Raw genomic sequence first — 21,576 nt, forward strand, 5'->3', positions numbered from 1 at the left:
AGGGAGAGAGAGAGAGAATCCCAAGCAGGTTCCACACTGACAGCAAGGAGCTCTATGTGGAGCTCGTTCTCACCAACCGTGAAGTTATGATCTGAGCTGAAATCAAGAGTTGGATGTTCAGCTGACTGAGCCACCCAGGTGCCATGGAAATGTCTTTTATACTGAACTTTAAAAATGTTAATGGATTTAACATTTAATATTTTCTTACTGCTCATGCAATGTTAGATTTTGGCACGGTGTAACTCTGGGTATGACATGGCTTTAAAGGTGACCTACTTTTACCACTGTTTTATATCAGTGTCTTCATTAAACTTAAGTATGGCAAGTGTTACTTCCTCATGACTGCTTTGTTTTCAGAGCAGAGAAGAAAATTTTCTGGATTACTTGAAGCAGTAGCTAACAAGAAAGGATGAGAACAGTATAGGTTTCGGTGTAAGACAGTAGAATTCCATGCAGAAAGTATTAAAACAGACAAAGAAGGTTTGTAATGATAAAGTGTACACATTGATTATTTATGCTTCAAATAACAGCATTAACAAACATAAAACCAAAACTATGAATTAAGGAAAAATGGAAACATGTTGGAGGTAACAGTGGACAAAAAAAAGAGAGATTTAGGAAAGTGCAATTAACATAAGGTAAATCTAATTGAAATTTATTGAACTTTGTTCAATCAATATACTTTGTTCAAAACTGACCATATACTGGGTCATTTAAAAACCCTCAAGAAATCCCCCCAAATAGAAATAATTGACTAGTAGTCTCTGATCACATTGCAATAAAAGAAATTAACAATCAAAAACATATAAGACCCAAAAACACTATTACTTGTAAATTAACAGCTCTACAAAGAGGAAGGAAAAAGAAAAAAGGACAGTGGAAACAAAATGTACTAGAACTGATGGGGTTTAGCTAAACCTGCATATAAGGGAGGATTATTTGTCTCACATATCCATATTAATAAGCAAGAAATAATTAGAATAAGTGAATTATCCACCTAACTTAAGGAGAGGGAAAATACTAAAAGTATATCCAAAGACAGTAAAGGAAGGGGTTTTAATAAAGGCTAAATATTAGCCTCTCAGATGTGTCCCGTGAATGTGTTAGTTTACTGTGGCTGCTGCAGCAAATAACCACAAACTGGGTGATGTAACAGAAATTTATTCTCTCAGAAATCAAGGTATGGGCAGAACCATGCTCCCTCCAGAGGCTCTGGGGGAGGACTGGTTCCTCATCTTTTCTTGGTTCTGGTGGCTGCTTCTGCCTCTGTCGTCCCATCACTTTTTCCTCTCGTGTGTCTAATCTCTCTCTCTTCAGTGGTATTTAGGGACCACCTAATAAGCCAGGGTTATTTTTCTTTAATGTTTATTCATTTATTTTGAGAGAGGGCATGCATGTGCCAGTGAACGAGGGAGAGGCAGAGAGAGGGAGGGAGAGAAAATCTCAGACAGGCTCTGTGTCACCAGTGCAGAGCCCTGTGCGGGGCTCAAACCCACGAACTGCAAGATCATGACCAGAGCTGAAATCGAGAGTCAGACACGTAACTGAGCCACCCAGATGCCCCTCCAGGGTTATTTCCTCATCTCAAGATCCTTAATCATAATCTGCAAGGATCCTTTTTTTCAAGTAAAATAACATTCACAAATTCTAGGGACTAGGACAGGGATAGGTCTTTGGAACCTGTATCACATGACTACATGCGGCAAAAGGGACTTTGCAGATGTGATTCAGTTAAGGATCTTAACGTGGGGAGATTATCCTGGTTATCTGGGTGGGCCCGAGGTTTTCTCAGGGGCTCTTATAAGACAGAAGCAGCAGTATCTGAGCGAGTAGTAGATGTGATGGAAGCATGAGGTTAGAGTGATCTTTGGAAAGGCCATGAGCCAGGGAATGCAGATGGCCTGTAGAAGCTGTAAAAGGCAAGAAACAGATTCTCTTCGCTCCTCAAGGGAGTGGCCCTGCCGACTTTTAGTTCAGTGAGACTGATTTTGGATTTCTGACTTCCAGAACTATCAGATAAATTTGTGTTCCTTTAAGCCACTAAGTCTGGGGTGATTTGTTACAGTAGCAATTGGAAATGAATTCAGAGATCAGGGCAGAAATTAATAGAGTGCCCTGAATGCGAGGATGTGTTCTAAGCACTTTACATATGTGAGCTCATTTAGTTCTTTCTCCCAGTGGCCTTGTGAAACAGGAGCTGTTATTCCTGAACTGTAGGCCCTGAGAAGTTAAGTAACATGTTCAGTAGGTGATGATCTAATTACAGAAGTTAAAGAGCGGTTTTATTTTAGAAAACAATGAAATAATTAATCTGTTAAGTTTCATTTGGAAAGTGACATGGACACATAAAAAACGTAAAGGACCGGTAAGATTTGTTTAGCTCTAATGAGATAGATACAAGAAACTGAATGAATTGGATGATATTTCTAGGAAAGTTTTAATTACCAAGCCAACTTTGGAAGAGAGAAAATTGAAGCAGAGCGATTACAGAGGAAATAGAAAAACTTGCCACTCTAAGCCAGCAGACTTGGATGGTACTGGAGAGGAAGTCCACTACACCTTTACTAAAGGGGTAATACCAGGGCCATTCAAATAGAATGCTGGCAGAGAAGAGAAAAAGAAGGGAGAGTTTAACAGTTTTTAAAAGATCTAGTAAACTTGGCAAAGATTGCACAAAGAATTGATTAGTCTCACAAATGCCTACCAGTGTAAAAATCCTTTAAATATTAGTAGAATCCAACACTCATTAAAGAAAAATACACTATGATCAAGATGTGATTATCCCCTCCTCCCATCCTTGAAAGCAAAAATCCTTCCTTTTGTAGATCACCATATAAATAAATCAAATGAAAAATCTCGTTTTGAAAAACCATTTGTTAAAATTCAACATCCAGTCTTTATAAAAGGAATAGTATGGCTGTTGCTTTAACCTGATAAAGTCTGTATGTGTATGTGTGTCTGTCTGTTTCCAAAAGCATCATGATTACTGAGCACACGCTGGAAAGATTATCATTAATCAGAATAAAACAATGATAATCAGGAGCGCCTGGGTGGCTCAGTCGGTTAAGCATCCGACTTCGGTTCAGGTCATGATCTCACAGTCCATGAGTTCAAGGCCTGCGTCAGGCTCTGTGCTGACAGCTCAGAGCGTGGAGCCTGCTTCAGGTTCTGTGTCTCCCTCTCTCTCTGCCCCTCCCCCATTCATGCTCTGTCTGTCTCTCTCTGTCAAAAATAAATAAACATTAAAAAAAAACAAACAGGGGCGCCTGGGTGGCGCAGTCGGTTAAGCGGCCGACTTCAGCCAGGTCACGATCTCGCGGTCCGTGAGTTCGAGCCCCGCGTCGGGCTCTGGGCTGATGGCTCAGAGCCTGGAGCCTGTTTCTGATTCTGTGTCTCCCTCTCTCTCTGCCCCTCCCCCGTTCATGCTCTGTCTCTCTCTGTCCCAAAAAAATAAATAAACGTTAAAAAAAAAAAAAAAAATTTAAAAAAAAACAAACAATGATAGTCAGTGGGAAGAAGGACTTCACACAGGAGTGTTGCTTGAGTCTTGAAGGATGAGTCCTTGTTTACCAAGCAAATGGGTGAAAGGCTATTCAAAGGAGAGGGGCTAAATATTACATACAAAGGCATAGCAATGTGAAAAAAGTTGTTGAGTTTGGGGAGGTAATTTATAGATAAGACTTGAGTGGAATTCATAAAGGCAGGCAATTTTTATTTTATTTATTTATTATTTTTTTAATGTTTATTTTTGAGAGAGAGAGAGACAGACAGACAGAGCACAAGTGGGGGAGGGGCAGAGAGAGAGGGAGACACAGAATCTGAAGCAGGCTCCAGACTCTGAGCCCAACGTGAAGCTGGAACCCACAAACCTCAAGATCATGACCTGAGCCGAAATCTGATGCTTAAATGACTGAGCTACCCAAGCGCCCCAAGGCAGGCAATTTTTAAAAAGCATTTCATATTGACTTAAAAAATTTTTTTTTCATGTTTATTTTATTTTTGAGAGAGAAAGAGGGAGAGAGAGAGAGACAGAGAGAGAGAAAGTACGCGTGCATGAATGGGGGAGGGGCAGAGAGAGAAGGAGACACAGAATCCGAAGCAGGCTCCAGGCTCTGAGCTGTCAGCACAGAGCCCGACTCGGGGCTTGAACCCACCAACCTGACCCGAAGTTGGATGCTCAACTGATTGAGCCACGCAGATGCCCCGCATATTGACATTTAAAATCAATATATAGTCTTGATGAGAAAAAGTATTATCTACCTGATCGGACTTAAGCAAGTTGCAATTGGATTTATAAACTCTGAGAGTGTATACTTTGGAAACCTTTGTTTACTTCAGTATCCGTGAGCTGCACTTAATCCGTAGGTTAGTTTTGAAGTCAGTGCACAAGGTGAAAGTAATACTTGGTTAAAAGTATCCTTGAAAACCCTTTAAGTTTACTCTAAAGAACAGAATAAAAGCATACTATCTTCACTAAATTCATCACAGTTTTTTTCCTAGTAATGGAACAGATTTGCTGTTTTTCAAGTGAGTACCAGGTGACATACACTCAGACAGATTTTTTGGAAGCTTGTTTTGTTAAAAATGCATGTCTTTCAACTCTTTGAAATCCTATCCAGTGCTTCATAAATATTACTGAGTTTGCATAAATTAATCACATACTAAGCCGTGCTATTCTGTAGCTATTGTACTTGTTTTTCTCAAGTGTTTTTTTAAATTATTATTATTATTATTATTATTATTTAACGTTTATTTATTTTTGAGACAGAGAGAGACAGAGCATGAACAGGGGAGGGTCAGAGAGAGGGAGACACAGAATCTGAAACAGGCTCCAGACTCTGAGCTGTCAGCACAGAGCCCGACGCGGGGCTCGAACCCACATACCGCGAGATCGTGACCTGAGCCAAAGTCGGACGCTCAACCAACTGAGCCACCCAGGCGCCCCAATTATTATTTTTTAATAATAGCCCTTGAGTTTTTGGGAATCCTCACCCCAGTCTTAGTTAATTAGGTATCAAATAGGGATTCCATCTTCCTGTTGCGAGGTTAAAGTCCATGAGCAGATGGCACAAGTACACTTTTTTGGACACAGTGTAGGTAAATAATCTTAGCTCAGTTAAACTGAATCTGTGGTGACAGCGGCTGTCACCGCTGTGCAGGACAGCGGCTACCATGTGATTGGAAGGGCTGCAATTTGGGAGCTGTGAAATGGTGGGAGTAGGCAGATCAATAATTGGTTGAAAAGGCGCAATACCGCATGTGGGTAGGTGTGGCATGTCCTCCTGGTCAGATGTGTTTTCTGTGTTCCGAAAGGGCTAGGTTCCGCTGAGTGCAGCCTTCTGCCCTCACCTAACCCGAACCCTGGTTGACAAGCTAAGTAAGGCCCTTGCTGTTTTGGTAAATAAAGTTTTATTGAAGACATCCATGCCCTTGTGCTGGTGCCTGTGGACTGCTTTCCTTCTACCGAGGGAGAGTTGTGACGGAACATATGCTTCACAAAGCCTAAAGTATTATTTGGACCTTTACAGAAAAAGTTTGCCAACTCCTGACCTAGTTCTTTTAGCAGATGAAAGCATGTGTGAACAAATGCAAAATTCACGCTGTGTTCAAATTGTTTCGTAATATATCGATCACTTTGGAACAAATTTGTATTTTCAAAACAAATGTTATAGCAAAACTGTATCTGAAACCTAATATTATAGCCAACATTTGGAGAACAGGGCAAAGTCAACAAGTGAAGACACTTTCCTGAAAACATTGGAATCCTCTGAATCTTTCTGTACTTAAAGTGAGACCATTCCTTAGGCATTTTCAGTTACATGAGCCAGTACATTTCTTTTATGTTCAGTCCAGTTTGTTATGTTTTCTATCACTTACAGCAGAATTCTTACAAAAAAAATTTTTAGAACAGTTTTAGATTTACCAAAAAGTTACACGTAATACAGAGTTCCCAATAACTGCATATCCTTTTGCTAACATCTTACATTAGTATGGTACGTTTGTTATATGTAATGAATCAATATTGATACATAGTTATTATCTGTGGTCCATACTTTATTTGAATCTTTAGTTTCTACCTAATTTCCCCCCCCCCCCCCCGCCCCCGTTCCAGGATACCAGATTACCCTTAGTCATCATTTTTCCTTAGGCAGTTCTTGGTTGTGACAATTTCTCAGACTACCCATAGTTTTGACGACCGTGACAGTTTTGATTAGTACTGTAGGTTATTTTGTAGAATGTCCCTCAATTTGAGTTTGTCTGACTTTTTTTTCTCACGGTTAGCCTGAGGTTATGGATTACAGGGAAGAGTACTACTATAGTTTTCTTTTAAAAATTGCTTCTTGAGCAACAAGCATGGACAAGATAAGATACATAAGAGAGAGATTTTCATCTTAAGGACTTTTATAATTTTTATTTAAAAAAGTCATTTAACAGCCCCCCTCCCCCCGCCAAACTCTGTCTCTTCCTGTCCTCATTGACCACCTCAATTTATCATCCCTATAGTGTCCTTATGTAAGCTTTGATATTTTGGCTATTACAGAGCACTGTATCTGTTTGAAGTGAATCTGTTTGTAAATGGCTCATGTAGCATTATGAAAATGTGACACTATTAAAAAAATGTTACCTGCAACACAAAAATTTAATTCAAGATAAGGGAACATTTTCACGAGTTTTAGTCTAATTTTTATGTTTTAATAATGCAGAATCCATTTAATGCAACTGAGGTAGGGCATATTATTTTTGACATGTCCTGCAATACGTTATTTAGTCAGGGTTTTATGTGTTGTGAGGACACACTTTGGACTCTTGCATCAGTTGCTTTTCTCCGTTGTTACAGCATCTGTCGGTTGCAAGAAATTTCAGTATATTAGATACTGTCATTTGCCTGTGGCAAGTAGTTCTGACAAATGGAAGATTAAAATTGAGCTGCTATAGGTGGTAAACCACATCCTTTGTGACAGATAAAATACCTCCTGGGGTATTTTTCTCGTTTAACTGAAGCAGTGATTTTGTCCATTTTCAGTGAAATGTGAATTTCATTGAGCATAGCAGCATGTTAGTGCCTGAGGGGCATCTCTTGATTACCCTGTATCTCAGTTTTCATCATTTAAATTTCAAATAGCAGAACTATCAAGTGAGTCAGAACACTTGAGGCTTAAACAAATGAAAATTCATGGATTCTTTAGGTGGACTCTATTTTGTTTGAAATGTACTATTTGTAAAATAAAATAAGACATGTATTTTGGGGAACAACTAGGTAAAGACCAAATAAAAATAAAATTTGAAATCCAAATTGATCATGTCTGGTAGTACAAATGAGGTTTCTTTATTTGTAAAATGAACAATTTCTTTTAGCCACCAAATTAAAACTTTGTTGCCTTTGTATAAGTGTTCTGGGTCACAGATATTTAAGAACATAAATTTAAGTATATAGCATGACAGGAACTTTCCTAGAGCATTTTGTACAAGCGCACCTTGTTCTAATTGTCACCTAGAGTGTTTACATTTGTACCACGTTGTCTACTGTTGTACTATACCAGTTGAGGTAGATTCATGCAAGCGTTTAAGAAATGTTGATGGAGAAATAAGTATAAATTAAGGGAAGTTAAGTGGTATGGTTAGAATAGCATAAGTGTTATTGGTACAGCCTTACTGAGAACAATTTGCCCCAGTAGACCCACGAATTTCAAAATAAAAGAGTCAGAAGGTGGTGACTTTGTTTCCTGCAGGTTGCTGGAGCTCTGTGCCAAGAAAATAAAACTTGCTACATGTTATTAACCCCATGATTTTGCTTCCATTTCCTGCGGTGAGGGCCTGATTTGCTGATGAGGCAGATGGCAAGGGGTATATGTAGTTGGTGGTTACATTAGTAGTACCACTCATTTAGCCTTTTCATAATCACAACTAATGAGCAACCCTTCTGTATTTGAATTGATCAGTTTGAATTAATTCCAAGTTACAGGGTTAAAAATGGCCATTTATACAGTTTTAATACTCTTTATTTAGGAATGGTATTTCTTTTGCTTGAATTATTGATCGCTTCAGAAAGTAAACGCATATCACTTTGGGGATGTGTAATTTTTAAAAAATGTTTATTTATTTTTGAGAGGGAGAGTGCAAGCAGGGGAGGGGTGGAGAGAGAGGGAGACAGAAGATCCGGGCTCTGCACTGAGAGTAGCAAGCCCGGTGTGGGCCTGAACTCATGAACCCTGAGATCATGACCCGAGCTCAACCCACTGAGTCATCCAGACGCCCCAAGGGGGTGTGTAATTTTTATGCTTGTTTCTTTCTTCTGTAAATACCTGATCATAAGCAACTGGGCTGTCAGATAAATAGAATCAACTGAAGGGTTTCTGCACTTACAGGAGTACAGATTCTAGGATCTGGTCTCTGGAAATCCAGTGGGTCTGTATGGGGGTGGGGGAACCTGGTTTTTTTTAAGCAACTCAGGTGATTCTGATGTCCAGTCAAGTGTAGGGGCCAGCCATAGTATGCGTGTGTAGTTCTCTTACATCACTGAGGAGCTCCTGGCTCTTGGTTTGCATAGAAGACATTGAGATGCATAGGGAATAGCTAGCTGTTCTGTTGTTCTGTTAGATGTTCAGTATTTTTGATGGCAGCAATTTTATTCTGCAGTAAGACGTGGGAGATCTGACTGGCCACAGAGGAGTATACAGTAAATGATGATATTGGCTTTAAAATATTTTTATACAATTTTTGCCATAATGTGATATATGTGTTTCTGAAAAATCTTGTGGTTTTACAAATCATGCACTAAAAAGGTCTGGTAAAAATAGAGTTGTACAAATCATTCAAAATCTGTACAGCTTTGTATCCAGAGTACTAATAAAAGCAACGATAATTCTCATAATAAAAGCATAGTTAAAAAGATAATGTCAAACTGCTTGTAAGTTAAGAAATACTACCATAAGTATAGAATTTTATCTTTCGAGAAAGGTGATGATTGCTTGATGGAAAGAGGTGTAATGAAGTGTTGAGGCTGCTGAATTACAGAGATGAGGACACAGCATGCAAAAATGAGGAAGTACTGTGCATACCAGAGGTAGCATAGGACTCAGTTGAACTAGCAGCAGAGTGGTGTGAATGGACACGGGCATTATGCACAGTGCAGTCATCCCCTGCATTTTGTTACATCCACCGTATGGTACTGAATTTGCTGTTAAACTCCGTGTACCTGACTGAAAACATTAATGTGTGGGAAAAAAAGTGTTACGTATAATCTGGCTATGATCTAATTCATGTTACAGAAATGTGTTCTAGCAGAAGAGACCGTATCTAGTGATCATTTTGGGGAACAGTGTAGTGATAATCTGTGGAGTCAGACTCCTACCTCCATCCTTGGGACAATTCACTTACTCTTTCTTTGCCCATTTCTCTTGTACTTTAGAAAGTTCTCCTGTAATTTGAAAGTGTTTTTGAAAATATTGCAGGGCAGCAGAAAGGAAAATACTTTGGACTGGGACACAATTTGAAAATTTTTTTAGTGGAGGAGACATTTTAGTTGTTCCTTCACAAAAAATCTAAGAGAAATACCACTTATAAATTATTTGACTTGGACGTGCCTCAGTTTTCTCACATGTAATATACAGAGACAGTGTTGTTTTCTTGATCACACCAGTAGGTTTTTGTGGGTATCAGAATTAAAATGGTATGTGTGTGAAAATTTATTATACAGTTGTAAGGGAGAAAAGGAAGCATGAATTTCTAGAGTTTAGTTTACTAAACTTCAGGTTAGGTAGTCTTTAAGATTTCTCCTAACTTTGAAAATAGTGGAATCTCTGACACTTATTATACGTGCTAATAGTTATTTCAAGTTGTGTGTGTTGCCTGACACAGATGTTTCTCTGGTCCTTCATTCTTTTCAGCAGAAAGTTACCTCTGGCCAAATTCTTCTTTACTGTCACACTGGATATTCAGTTGGGTGAATGTTCCTGATTCAGAAATGACTGCCTAACACAAGTGTTAGTCAACGTAAGGCTTACTTCCTGTACTGACTCATAGCTTGGGTCTGTGCAGTTCAGCATCCTGACACCTTCGTGTTATATCCAGAACGTTTTGAGTACCCTTACTATTATCCCCAGGTAATCTGGTTAATGTTTTATGCCAGTTTCATCTGTGAATTTTTAAGGAGTTGTATGTTTGCCGTTCTCATTTTTACCCTCATATTTCCCTTAGCTGACCAGAGATTGCATTTCATCTAGCCCTTGCTCTCTCCCCATCCCTCTTTAAAACTAACTTCTTTTGTGCTGCCAATTTCAATGAAATTCAGTTCTAATTAAAATGATTTTCACCTTACGGTTTGAATGCTCAACAAGCATGACACTCTCAAAGATAATTTGCTTTTAAATTGTTGTTGATCTAAATAAATCTCTAAATAGGTTATGAGTCAGCTTTGTTAATGGATGTGCACATATTTTTGAACTCTTTGGGGGTAGAAAAAAGGATTGAAAATTTCTGTCTTAAAGACACAGTTGAAGGGAACATCCTTAGTTTTAAAACAATGCTATGACCATATTTTCTTGTTGCATATTAATTTCCTGGAATGTGTTGCACCTTTATATATTATTAACTTCTTTAATATTTGACTGTGTAGTTATGGGGAAATTATAGTGAATTCAATTCTCAATGCTTTTTCTTTTATTTTTTTTAAACTTTTTTTTTTTAACGTTTTATTTATTTTTGAGACAGAGAGAGACAGAGCATGAACGGGGGAGGGGCAGAGAGAGGGAGACACAGAATCGGAAGCAGGCTCCAGGTTCTGAGCCATCAGCCCAGAGCCTGATGCGGGGCTCGAACTCACGGACCGCGAGATGATGACCTGAAGTTGGACGCTTAACCGACTGAGCCACCCAGGCGCCCCAATGCTTTTTCTTTTAAAAGTTCCCTAAAATCTGTGTTTTAAATATAAAATTTCCACCCTTCCCTTGGCTTAATTCCTCTTTGCCATTTGCTTTGAAATATGTCAGAATGCTTTGAAAATAGTAGACTGCTGTACTTAAGTGATTTTTTTTTTTTTTTTTTTTTGGTGCTGGTATCTGTTTTGTGTTTTATGTTTGAAAAATGACTGAGTGGATGGTAATCATTGGCTGGTTGTTTGATGCTGGCAGAAAAACCAGTGCATGATGAATTGTCTTTTCCATTTTTTCACTTACGAACTTGTTAGTTTCAAGCACCTGGGTGGTTCAGTCAGTTAAGTGTCTGCCTTTGGCTCAGGTCATGATCTCACGGTTTGTGGGTTCAAGCCCCACATCGGGCTCTGTGCTGACAGCTCAGAGCCTGGAGCCTGCTTTGGATTCTGTGTCTCCTTCTCTCTGCCCTTCCCCTGCTTGCGCGCTCTCTCTCTCTCTCTCTCTCTCTGTCTTAACTGTTCTTTGATGCTTAGATTCTGATACACTGGCCAAATAGTAAGTGTTTTCTTGGGGTTGGTGGAGAGGAGATGGTCTAGTTCTCCACAAACTATGTTATTTTGTACTAACATGTGAGATTTCCAAGCTCATGAAGGTTTATTGTTTATCTCTGTTATGAATTAGTGTTTTCTAAGATGTGCAGCCTGTTATAGGTAAATCTTTGACTTCTTGATTCCTAGTAATTATTTAATTTCAAATGTTTCAAAGTTAATGAACTAGATTTAGTATACTAGGTAATGGTGCATTTCCATATTTCAACTTTGTTCATCTAATTGATAGTTTATTCTAGGGTATCTGTTGTTTTTAGTTACAGCCCAGATAGGAGTAATGATAATGTTTCTGTGCTCTCTTTTAAGGGTAGTCCATAACAGCTGTTATGTTATGTAATTAGGACTGGAGTGCCTGGGTGGCTCAGTCAGCTTAATTAAGTGTTCCACTCTTGGTTTTGGCTCAGGTCATGGTCTCACAGTTTGTGAGTTTGAGCCCCACAGTGCAGAGCCTGCTTGGAATTCTCTCTCTCTCCCTCTCTCTGCTCTTCCCTCACTTGTGCTGTTTCTGTCTCTCTCAAAATAAATAAAAATGACGTGGTGCCTGGGTGGCTCAGCCGGTTGGGCATCCGACTTCAGGTCAGCTCACAGTCCGTGAGTTCAAGCCCCGAGTTGGGCTCTGTGCTGACAGCTCAGAGCCTGGGGGCTGCTTCAGATTCTGTGTCTGCCTCTCTCTCTGCCCCTCCCCTAATCATGCTCTGTCTGTCTCTGTCTCAAAAATAAATAAAAAAAACATTAAAAAATAAGAAAAAATAAAAATGAAACTTAAAAAAAATGATAGGGACTAATGGCAAACATACTGGGTTGAGTTTTAGTAGTCATAGGTTCAGATGTGTACAGGTATTGCCAGTGAACTCAGTAGATCATGTCGCAGGAGACATAGAAATATCATAGATGCCAGTAGAAGATGCAAGGGCCCATTTAGGTAAAAGTCAACCAACGCTTGAAACCTCTTAATGTGCATTGCCTTGGGTAGCTGTTCCACTAATACCTTATTGCAAGAGTGTATGATCAATGGCCTTTGGTTACTTTTGTCTTTGCATTTGTATCATTTTATCATTTTGTTTGTTTAGTATTTGTTCATTTGATTAATACTTATTTTAGAAGATTGGCAAATAAGGCAGAAAATACCAAACTAAAGCATTCCACATAGCTTTTAAGAATTAATGCCTGTAAAGGAAATATGAGAGCTAGAGGAGCCTGTAGAACCAGACTGTTGGCATATAATCAGCAAAATCCTGAGTGTTAGAGAATATACAGGACCTGGTTTCTTCAACAGATGTACAACAAAAATAAAGGCGGGGGGGTGGGGGGACCTTTAAATCACCAGGGACTCAAGAGACTTATTAACTAAAATACCATGTGTGGACTTTCTGATTCAAAAAAAACAACTGTTTTTTAAAAAAAGGTTCATGGCAATTGGAAAGCCTTGTACATTGACCATGTATTGAAGATATTAATGGATTATTGGCTAATCATTTTTGGTGAGATGATGATATTTTACTAATTTAAAAAAGAGTCCTTGTCTCATGAGAATTTTAATTCTTCTGAAGCAGTTTAACATTTTTTAGTAGACCTAAAACATAGATTCATGAAACATCTTTCTTTTATTATACCTCTCGGTTTTGTTTAGCACCTATTATTCACAAATGTTTTGGTAGATACTTTATATATATCGTTTCATATAATCACTTCAATTGCGATACAGTTGGGGATGGTTATTCTGATCAGATGAGGAAATAGAACTCCTGAGTTCACATAGGTGATAAGCACAGAGGAATTTGGATCATCTGAACTTCATTAAATTAATAAAATTCCAACATGATTTCCTAAATGGAAACCATGGGTACTCAGAAATTGCACTTAGCAATTGTTTTCAGTTGCTTTGTATATTTAACTTGAGTGCTACTTATAACTGTGAAACAGCTTAATAAATTGCATATCAGTAAATAACAAGTTAGTTCAGTTTCTAAACATGCTTATCTTACCTCAAGGGAGCAGTGATATAATTTGAAGATTCTGAATTGACACTTAAGAAACAATTTTATTATTTTGAAGTACTTTTTGAGACATCATAAGATATACTTTGCATTCACTACATCTTTTGAACACATCACATGAAAAGCACCACAGATTATAATATTACTGTCTGGTTCCAGCCAAATTGGAAGAAATTGTCAGATACTCAATCCCTAATTAATGTGTCATTCAAACTTGAATATAAATCTATGTATCTTTCTCTTCATTTTAGATTTGCCTTGGTCTGTATAAAAAGATTGCCTTATTTATTCACACTGACTTTATTTATTTTTGAACTTTATATTCCCTATGCTTGGGATGTAAATTTTTCTGTCATTCACTCATATGTATTCAATAAGCATTTTTTTTTTTTAATTTTTTTTTTCAACGTTTATTTATTTTCGGGACAGAGAGAGACAGAGCATGAATGGGGGAGGGGTAGAGAGAGAGGGAGACATAGAATCGGAAACAGGCTCCAGGCTCTGAGCCATCAGCCCAGAGCCTGACGCGGGGCTCGAACTCACAGACCGCGAGATCGTGACCTGGCTGAAGCCGGACGCTTAACCGACTGCGCCACCCAGGCGCCCCATCAATAAGCATTTTTAAAATTTTGTTGTTGATTTCTTGGGTAGATGAGGTATATTCTAGGGTAATAATTCTCAAGTATTCAAGAGAAGAAACTATGGAATGGATCTTTTAACTTCTGAGTTAACCAAAACAGCTAACACACTTTTGTGTTAAAAATTAGCAAAATTGTAGATAAAGAAAGTAAAAATCACACAGTATTTTTGTTATATGATCTCCCAAGCTATATGTATATAATGTTATGCCATACACACACACACACACACACACACACACACACACAATTTTTCTTATAATAATGGAATCTACTGTATATAGTGTTTCTAGATTTTTTTTTCAAGTTACTGATACCAAACAGACTATATATAGCACTGTGGTTACAAATTATGTTGAAGAAGTCTGATTAAGTAGACTGTCATAGTATATTTCTTTAACCAGTATTTACACAAGATGAAGATTCTAGATCATGTAACAATTGATGGTAGTTACTGATCCAGTGAAAATGTAGTCTGAGATTATATATTTATTGAAGGTAGAGTTATACATTATAAGAAATATTACACATTTTTAAACCTTAATACCACAAAGTATGTTTTCAATATTTATTTATTTTTAAAAGTTTAGTTTTGAGAGAGAGAGAGCAAGAGTGTGCAGAGAGAGAGGGTGGGAGACAGAGGATCCGAGGTGGGCTCTACACTGACAGCAGAGAGACCATCGTGGGCCTTGAACTCAGGAACCATGAGATCGTGACCTGAGCCAGTCTGATGCTTAACTTACTGAGCCATCCAGGCGCCCCCAAAATTATGCTTTTAATCTTTGCTTGTTTAGCTAAAGATACAGAACGTAATTTAAAAACAGTATATGATTTTAGTTAAATTTCGAGAGAATTTGTGCATACACTTGGGAAATTTCCACTTAACATCACTTGTTAAGGAGATTGGAAATGTCATGCTGAATTGTCTTTGATCGAATTTTATATGTACTTTGTAATCTTTGTTTTAATGTCATGAAGGGAGTATATGAGCTTTCTGTTCTAATTTTTGATTTTCCATCCTTCACATTCATGAAAGGGGTTCAGATAAGTAGAAAATTATATCTTAGTTGAGACTTGTTTCCTTTTATTTATGAGATTACTACTCTCTTTTAAATAAGGGTGATTATAAAGTGATAAAACTAAAAAAAGCCAAATATTTGCAGATTAAATATCTTATTTCTCAGTTTTTATAATTACAACAATAAAAACATCTAAATGGTGTCAGTGATGATGAGCTTGATGGCTGTCATTTACAGAGGATCTTATCTTCACTGTACAGTATGATAGTTTCATCACATGCATTATTTCTGATCCACACAACCTTACAATGTTATTATTTCTTTTTTAGAGATTACCAAACCAAACTGAGACTCAATTTAAGCTACTTAACCTCAAACCACACTATTTATAAGTGACATGTTGAGATTTGAACCAATGTCTGATTTACATTTCTACTGAAAAATATTTTTAGCTTCATAAAACAGCTTTTTGAAATACAACATATACCTTTAAATGCATATATTCTTGTAATAGGGATGATATATTGTTAAGGTATCCATTTTTTGGAAATTTTATTTAGCTTTTGTTGGAGAGTTGTTCACAGATCTCTGAATATATATTTCTGATGAGGCAAAACCTGCTCTGACATGGTATGTTTCATTTTCCAGCCAAATAGACTTTTTCTGTTATGTTTCAAGTGACCAATTGAGGATCATATCAAATTAATTGTATTCTTTAGCTATTTTAATGAAATGAATTTATTTATAAACAAATAACATTTATTCTATTTAAATAAATTTTAATAAAATAACATATTCATAATTGTTTGCCCTTTAGATATATTATAAACTGAAGCATATGTCTCTGTATGATGATCCAGAATACATGAATATTCTGTAATAAGTAAGAAAATAGTTATTCTTTTGAAGTTAATTATTTCAATGTAGGAAACCTACAAACCACCTACGATTGGTTAGAAAAACAATTTAAATATATAAATAATCTGAAATTTTGAATGAATACCTAGTATAAGAATGATTAATGATGGATGACGTTTGTCTATTATGGATTGTGCTTCTTACATTTGGAAGAAAATCTTCAATCGCAAATATTTTAGGAAGATACTTGCTTAACTTTTCTTTCCAAAGAATTATTTGATACATATATACATATATATATGTAGATGTAGATAATACCTAGACACATGCTATTCACATTGAGAATATATAATTTTCTGGAGTCTGTTCGGTATATTTGTGTTTAGAGTCATAATTGTGAACCATTCTGTGGACAAAGCTTGGTGCCCAGTTTAGGGGATATTGACCTTCTGGCTATGTGCTGTGTGCTGTTTTGTTTTTTTTTTTTAATTTTTTTTTTAATGTTTGCTTATTTTTGAGAGAGAGAGAGACAGAGCATGAGCGGGGGAGGGGCAGAGAGAGAGGGAGACACAGAATCTGAAGCAGGCTCCGGGCTCTGAGCTGTCAGCACTGAGCCTGACGCAGGGCTCCAGCTCATGGCCTGAGCCAAAGTCAGATGCCCAACCCACTGAGCCACCCACGCACCCCACTGTGTGCTGTTTTGAAGCGATTTGAGAAAAACAACTTTAACTTAAAGAGTAGTAAAAGGAGCACTGAAATCAAGACCTCAGTCCTCTTGCTGCTCTGCTGCCGTTTTGTGTGATCTCCTACCTGCACTCTTTTTTAGTAGTCAGCCCAAATGTGTGGGGGATGCTGTGTAGAAATGAATGCAGGTCAGTGTCTCCCCCCCCCCCCCCCCCCCGAAAGAAAGAAAGAGAGAGAGAGGGAGAGAGAGAAAGAGAGAAAGAAAGAAGAGAGAAAGAAAAGAAAGAGCAAAAATAACCTATGAGATTAAAGCCAGCCAGGCTAATGAGCTGAATGTGGACCAGAAGGAAAACCACATATTCTTCCCATACAAATAACATTTTACATGGTGGTTAGATTTATTTTATTTATTTTATTTTTATTTTTATACAGAGAGAGAGAGAGAGAGTGAGCAGGGGAGGGGCAGAGAGATGGAGAGAGAATCCAAGCAGGCCCTGCACTGTTAGCATGAAGCCCGACGTGGGGCTGAAACTTGTGACTTCAGCCAAAACCAAGAGTTGGATGTTTAACTGACTGAGCCACCGTGGTGCCCCTTGGTGGTTAGACTTTAAAAAGTATTTTTAATGCACACTTATAAACTGAGTAACCCTGGATGAATTATTACCCTAACCTTCAATTTCTTCACCTGTAAGGATTATAAATAGCTTCTTCTGTGAGAATTACATAATTATAACTAAGTTTCTAAGAACCATAGCACATTGCTTGGCACATGAAAGTACTCAGTATATGTTTGCTGTTATTATTACTACTTAACTGCTGCTAGAAAAATAAGCCACTTTAAAAATTTTTTCTTGCATAAAACGCATTCTAATTTCAGATTCTTAAACTGTGGCTAGAATTGCTTTTCCTCTTGTTGCAATGGGTTTAGGAGCTCCCCTTTCCCTTTTCTTCCTTACCTCTTGGTCAGTAGAAGATAGAGAGTCAACTCAGCCTAAACTATTGATGGTGACTCCTGTGGTGTAGGTCAGAGACTTGTGCCCCACTAAAATTTGTTGGGAAAGTGAAGCCTGATAAGGTTTCAGGTTTTAAGCCGATCAGGGGAAAAAGGGTTAAAGCAATTGTAGTCTTCAGGAAGGTGACTCCTCCTCAGCTTCTGGTAGCCCCAGTGATTGACTCCACTTTGTTCCTTGCATGCCCCCGCTACCTTATGTTTCTGCTAGATTTTCATTAGCTACCAAAGGGAACAGAACGCATGTTGATTTTGAAGTTAAAACCATTTTTTTAAGACTCCTGATAGTAGAGGCAAAACCGTGAGGCCTGGGGTGCTGGGCGGCTCAGTTGGTTAAGTGTCTGACTTCAGCTCAGGTCATGATCTCTAGGTTGGTGAGTTTAAGCCCTGCTTTGGGCTCTTCACTGTCAACGCAGAGCCCGCTTCAGATCATCTGTCCTCCTCTCTTTCTGCCCCTCCCCCTGCTTTCTCTCTCTCTCTCTCTCTCTCTCTTTCAGAGAGAGATAAGTAAATAAATCAACTTAAAACCTGTGAGGCCTGTGGAAGGTTGGCTTTGGTGCATAGGTCAGGTTGGTGGGATTGAAGGCTCACTGCAGCAGGGGTGTCTGGGGAGGTTCTGCAGTGGCGGCAGGACTAGAAAAGATTTCCTGAGTGAGCTTGTATTGCTCAGACGGCCCTCACTATTCTGTGTAAAAATACTGCTTCCAGTTCATGTTTTCATGTTTAAAAGGACTTGAGGAAGTGAGGCAAATCAATGACAGTAATGAAAACAAAATAAATGATTAAAAGGAAAGATAAGTTGGATTCATGAAACAGATTCAAGGAGTTAGGACTGCTTAGGAGGAAAAAAAAGACCTGATTTGAAATAATACTTAAAAATTGGATTGTTTGCTGAGGGATATAAAGACTATATTAAAATTAGTTATTATTTTCCAAGCATTGTGTGCACATGGTACAGTGAAAACCTGTCTCCCTCTCATTCTTCTTGTCTAGCTGTGTTTTCTCTCGGAGATCGCATGCCGTCCTTCTCTACATATTCTGCACGTGTTAGCCATGTGTGTTTCCCCTTCCTGTTTTAAAATGTGAATGGGAACAAATCATATATACTGTTCTACACCTTTACCTCTCTCTTCTTTGTCTTAATGGTGGGCCTTAGGGTTTGTTTCACATCATGACCAATAGGGCTGCCTTGTGTTTCTCATTTACCCAACTGTATAGCACTCCCTTTGATGGGTATTCCATAATTTGGTTATCCAGTTTTCTGTTAATGAGCAAGTTAGATTGTTTTCGCTATTCTGTTTTGCTGTTATAAAGTTGACTGCCATGAATATTTCAGTTCAGTTCTTATTTCCACCTGTGAAAATAAGGCAATTTCCTAGAAAGGGAATTGCTGGGCCAAAAGATGAATATCTGACATGTCAGTGGTTGGTAACAACATGGCTGTTTTCTAAGTAACAGTTGTCATTGCCAGTGTTACAGATGCTATACTTTTCACTCATTTCCCAGCAGGTCATTGTATTGCTCCCATGGGCATCTGCAATTTAAATGATGTGTAAAAGTGTCACATGCCTTTATTTGATGTAATAGTCAATGTCTTTTAACTTACGGTATTTATTCATTTTTCTTTAAAAGGCTATGGACAAGCCCGGCTGTTATGTCCCGTTTTGGATACCTGAGCAAGGTGTATCTGGCAGTTATTACTGAGGGGAAGGAAAGATGGATGTAATATTAGAAGGCCTGCAGGTCCCTACGGCAGGCTTACCTTCTCTCTGAACTGTGATCCTTTTTAACTGTGAGGTCTGTAAGTGTGTCTCTCATTGTGGTTGGCCCAGGAGACTTTTACATAAAATGTTATCCTTTTTACTTTTTTGTTTACCTTTCTTAAGTCTGAGATAGCAAAATAAGAGCATCCTGCACTTTGAAAATGCCTATTTTTAACTTATTAACTGGAAACTTTGAGAACAGAAAAATAGTTACTAAATAAATTAGGGAAAAACCACCTTCATTTGGGTTTTGCGTTTGGTTATGTAGGTCACAGAGCCTGAGGCAGTGGGAGGGACTCTGGTGTCACAGGTGCAGTACTCAGAGGCGGTGAGTGTGCTATATGTGATTTCCTGTCTTTACCCCAACTGTAATTAAGCGAGCACGTAATAGACTGTGGCCCGGCACGATCACATATCACTGTGTATCAGCCACACACCTGAGTGTACATAAACAGAGCTGAACAACTTGAACATTGGTGGTGTTCTTTATCCATGCCTTGAGGTTTACATTTTTCGAATACAAGATGGAGACCGAAAGTGAGAGTAGCACTTCAGGAGATGATAGTGTTTTCTGGTTGGATTCTGAAATTCCAACTCAGGTGTCTGGAAGTGAAGAGGGAGAAAGGGAAGACAACTTCAGGTAATTGTGGAATTCGCAGTTCTCTCTCTCTCTCTCTCTCTCTCTCTCTCTCATCTTTGTTCCTCCCGCCACTCCCTCCACCCCACACCTCTTTCCCATTTTTTCTGTTTTAATCTCTTTTCTAGTAGGACTGTCTTTTCTGTGGGGGGAAGGTTTGGAGCTGAAAAGAAGACGTTTCTAGTTGTACATAGCTCTCTTCATTCCACAACATGCCCTGAGCTTATAAAATGCATTTTAAATGACTTGTTAGAACACCAGGAAGAGAAGGTGTTAGACAGGTTTTGTAGTAGCATTTCAGGAATTTCAAGTAGAGACTCATAATGAATGAACTAACGCTCCTTCCTGTATCTGATTTGTACCTAATAGATTTGATCTGAATTTGAATGTAATAAGATTTTTTCTTCCTCTTTTTCTTGGAATGTGTGTGTGTGTGCATGTGCGTGGATGCTTTTGCTGTGTTATTCATGCAAGTAAAACATTTTGACTATAAGTACAAATTATTTCATGGGTTTGATCCTTACTCTTGTCTCTGATCTTCTATCTCATTCCCCTTCCCCCTCCCTCCTCCCTTGCGAATCTTTCTTGGTTTTCAATCTCTAGTTGTAACTTCATAATTGAAATTTTTAGGAAATGCTTCCCCATTAAGCAGTTCTCAAAGTTTGGTGGTACTGGTAAAGATCTTCCCCAGCTTGTGGAGACAGACCATTGGTTTATTCATGCTGTTACAGATTTTAGAAGGCATTTTTTCCCCCGAACATGGTTAGCAGACTCATTCTTTTGGAGTTAACTAAAACACCTCTTGAAGAAGTTTGTTCTACATATTATCACTGTCACCCACATGAGCAATTAAACATCTTTTAATAATTTTACCTGTGCATACTTGGGTAGGTGAACATACCATTATTTACACCAGAGCTTGTCTTTATGTTTAATGTTCAAGAAGAGTCTCTCTGAAGTTAAAGAATTTCTTTATCTTTAAAGCCTAGGATAGGGCTACTTAGGTGGCTCAGTCAGTTAAGCATCTGACTTGATTTCAGCTCAGGTCATGATCTCATGGTTTGTCAGATAGAGCCCCATGTCAGGCTGTGTGCTGACCATTCGGAGCCTGCTTAGAATTCTGTCTCTCCCTCTCTCTCTGCCCCTCCCCTGCTTACAGTGTCTCTCTGTCTCAAAATAAATAAATAAACTTAAAAATAACGTCTAGGATAAAGGACAGAAGGGATTGAATATAAGGAAGTCCTGATAAGCTACATTAAATTTGTCACTCAGTGGTTATAATGAACAAGTATGTTTTAAATTTTGAAGAAAAATTTAATGTTCAAAGTATGAAAATGAATTATTAGCATATGAAGTTCTTATTTTTGTATCAACTTTCTCATTCTTCCCATAATTTTATTTGTCCTTTCTTATTTGAGTAAGCTGCTTCTCTCCCAAGATATGCTGATGTTACACAAATTCCTTACAATATGGCAGTGTCTCATGAACAATT

At 38.1% G+C, this 21,576-nt stretch overlaps 1 protein-coding gene across 6 annotated transcripts in view; it reads left to right on the forward strand.

Moving 5' to 3' along the window:
* ARHGAP32 (Rho GTPase activating protein 32) overlaps window positions 1–21,576 on the forward strand; it is a 306,604-nt gene that overhangs the window by 80,644 nt on the left and 204,384 nt on the right. The window contains exon 1 of one of the 6 annotated variants that reach the window (XM_025928536.2): window positions 18,868–20,087. The exons of 4 other annotated variants lie outside the window; for them this stretch is intronic. In XM_025928536.2, coding sequence (XP_025784321.1) covers window positions 19,972–20,087 — 116 coding nt within the window. In that variant the 5' untranslated portion in view covers window positions 18,868–19,971. Of the gene's footprint in view, window positions 1–18,867; window positions 20,088–21,576 lie in introns of those variants that run through there. One more of the 6 variants, XM_025928537.2, reaches the window with a different exon arrangement.

The sequence above is a fragment of the Puma concolor genome, chromosome D1 (assembly GCF_028749965.1).
Source record: "Puma concolor isolate L17-30 chromosome D1, mPumCon1.1.hap2, whole genome shotgun sequence".
In the NCBI taxonomy this organism is placed as follows: Eukaryota; Metazoa; Chordata; class Mammalia; order Carnivora; family Felidae; genus Puma; species Puma concolor.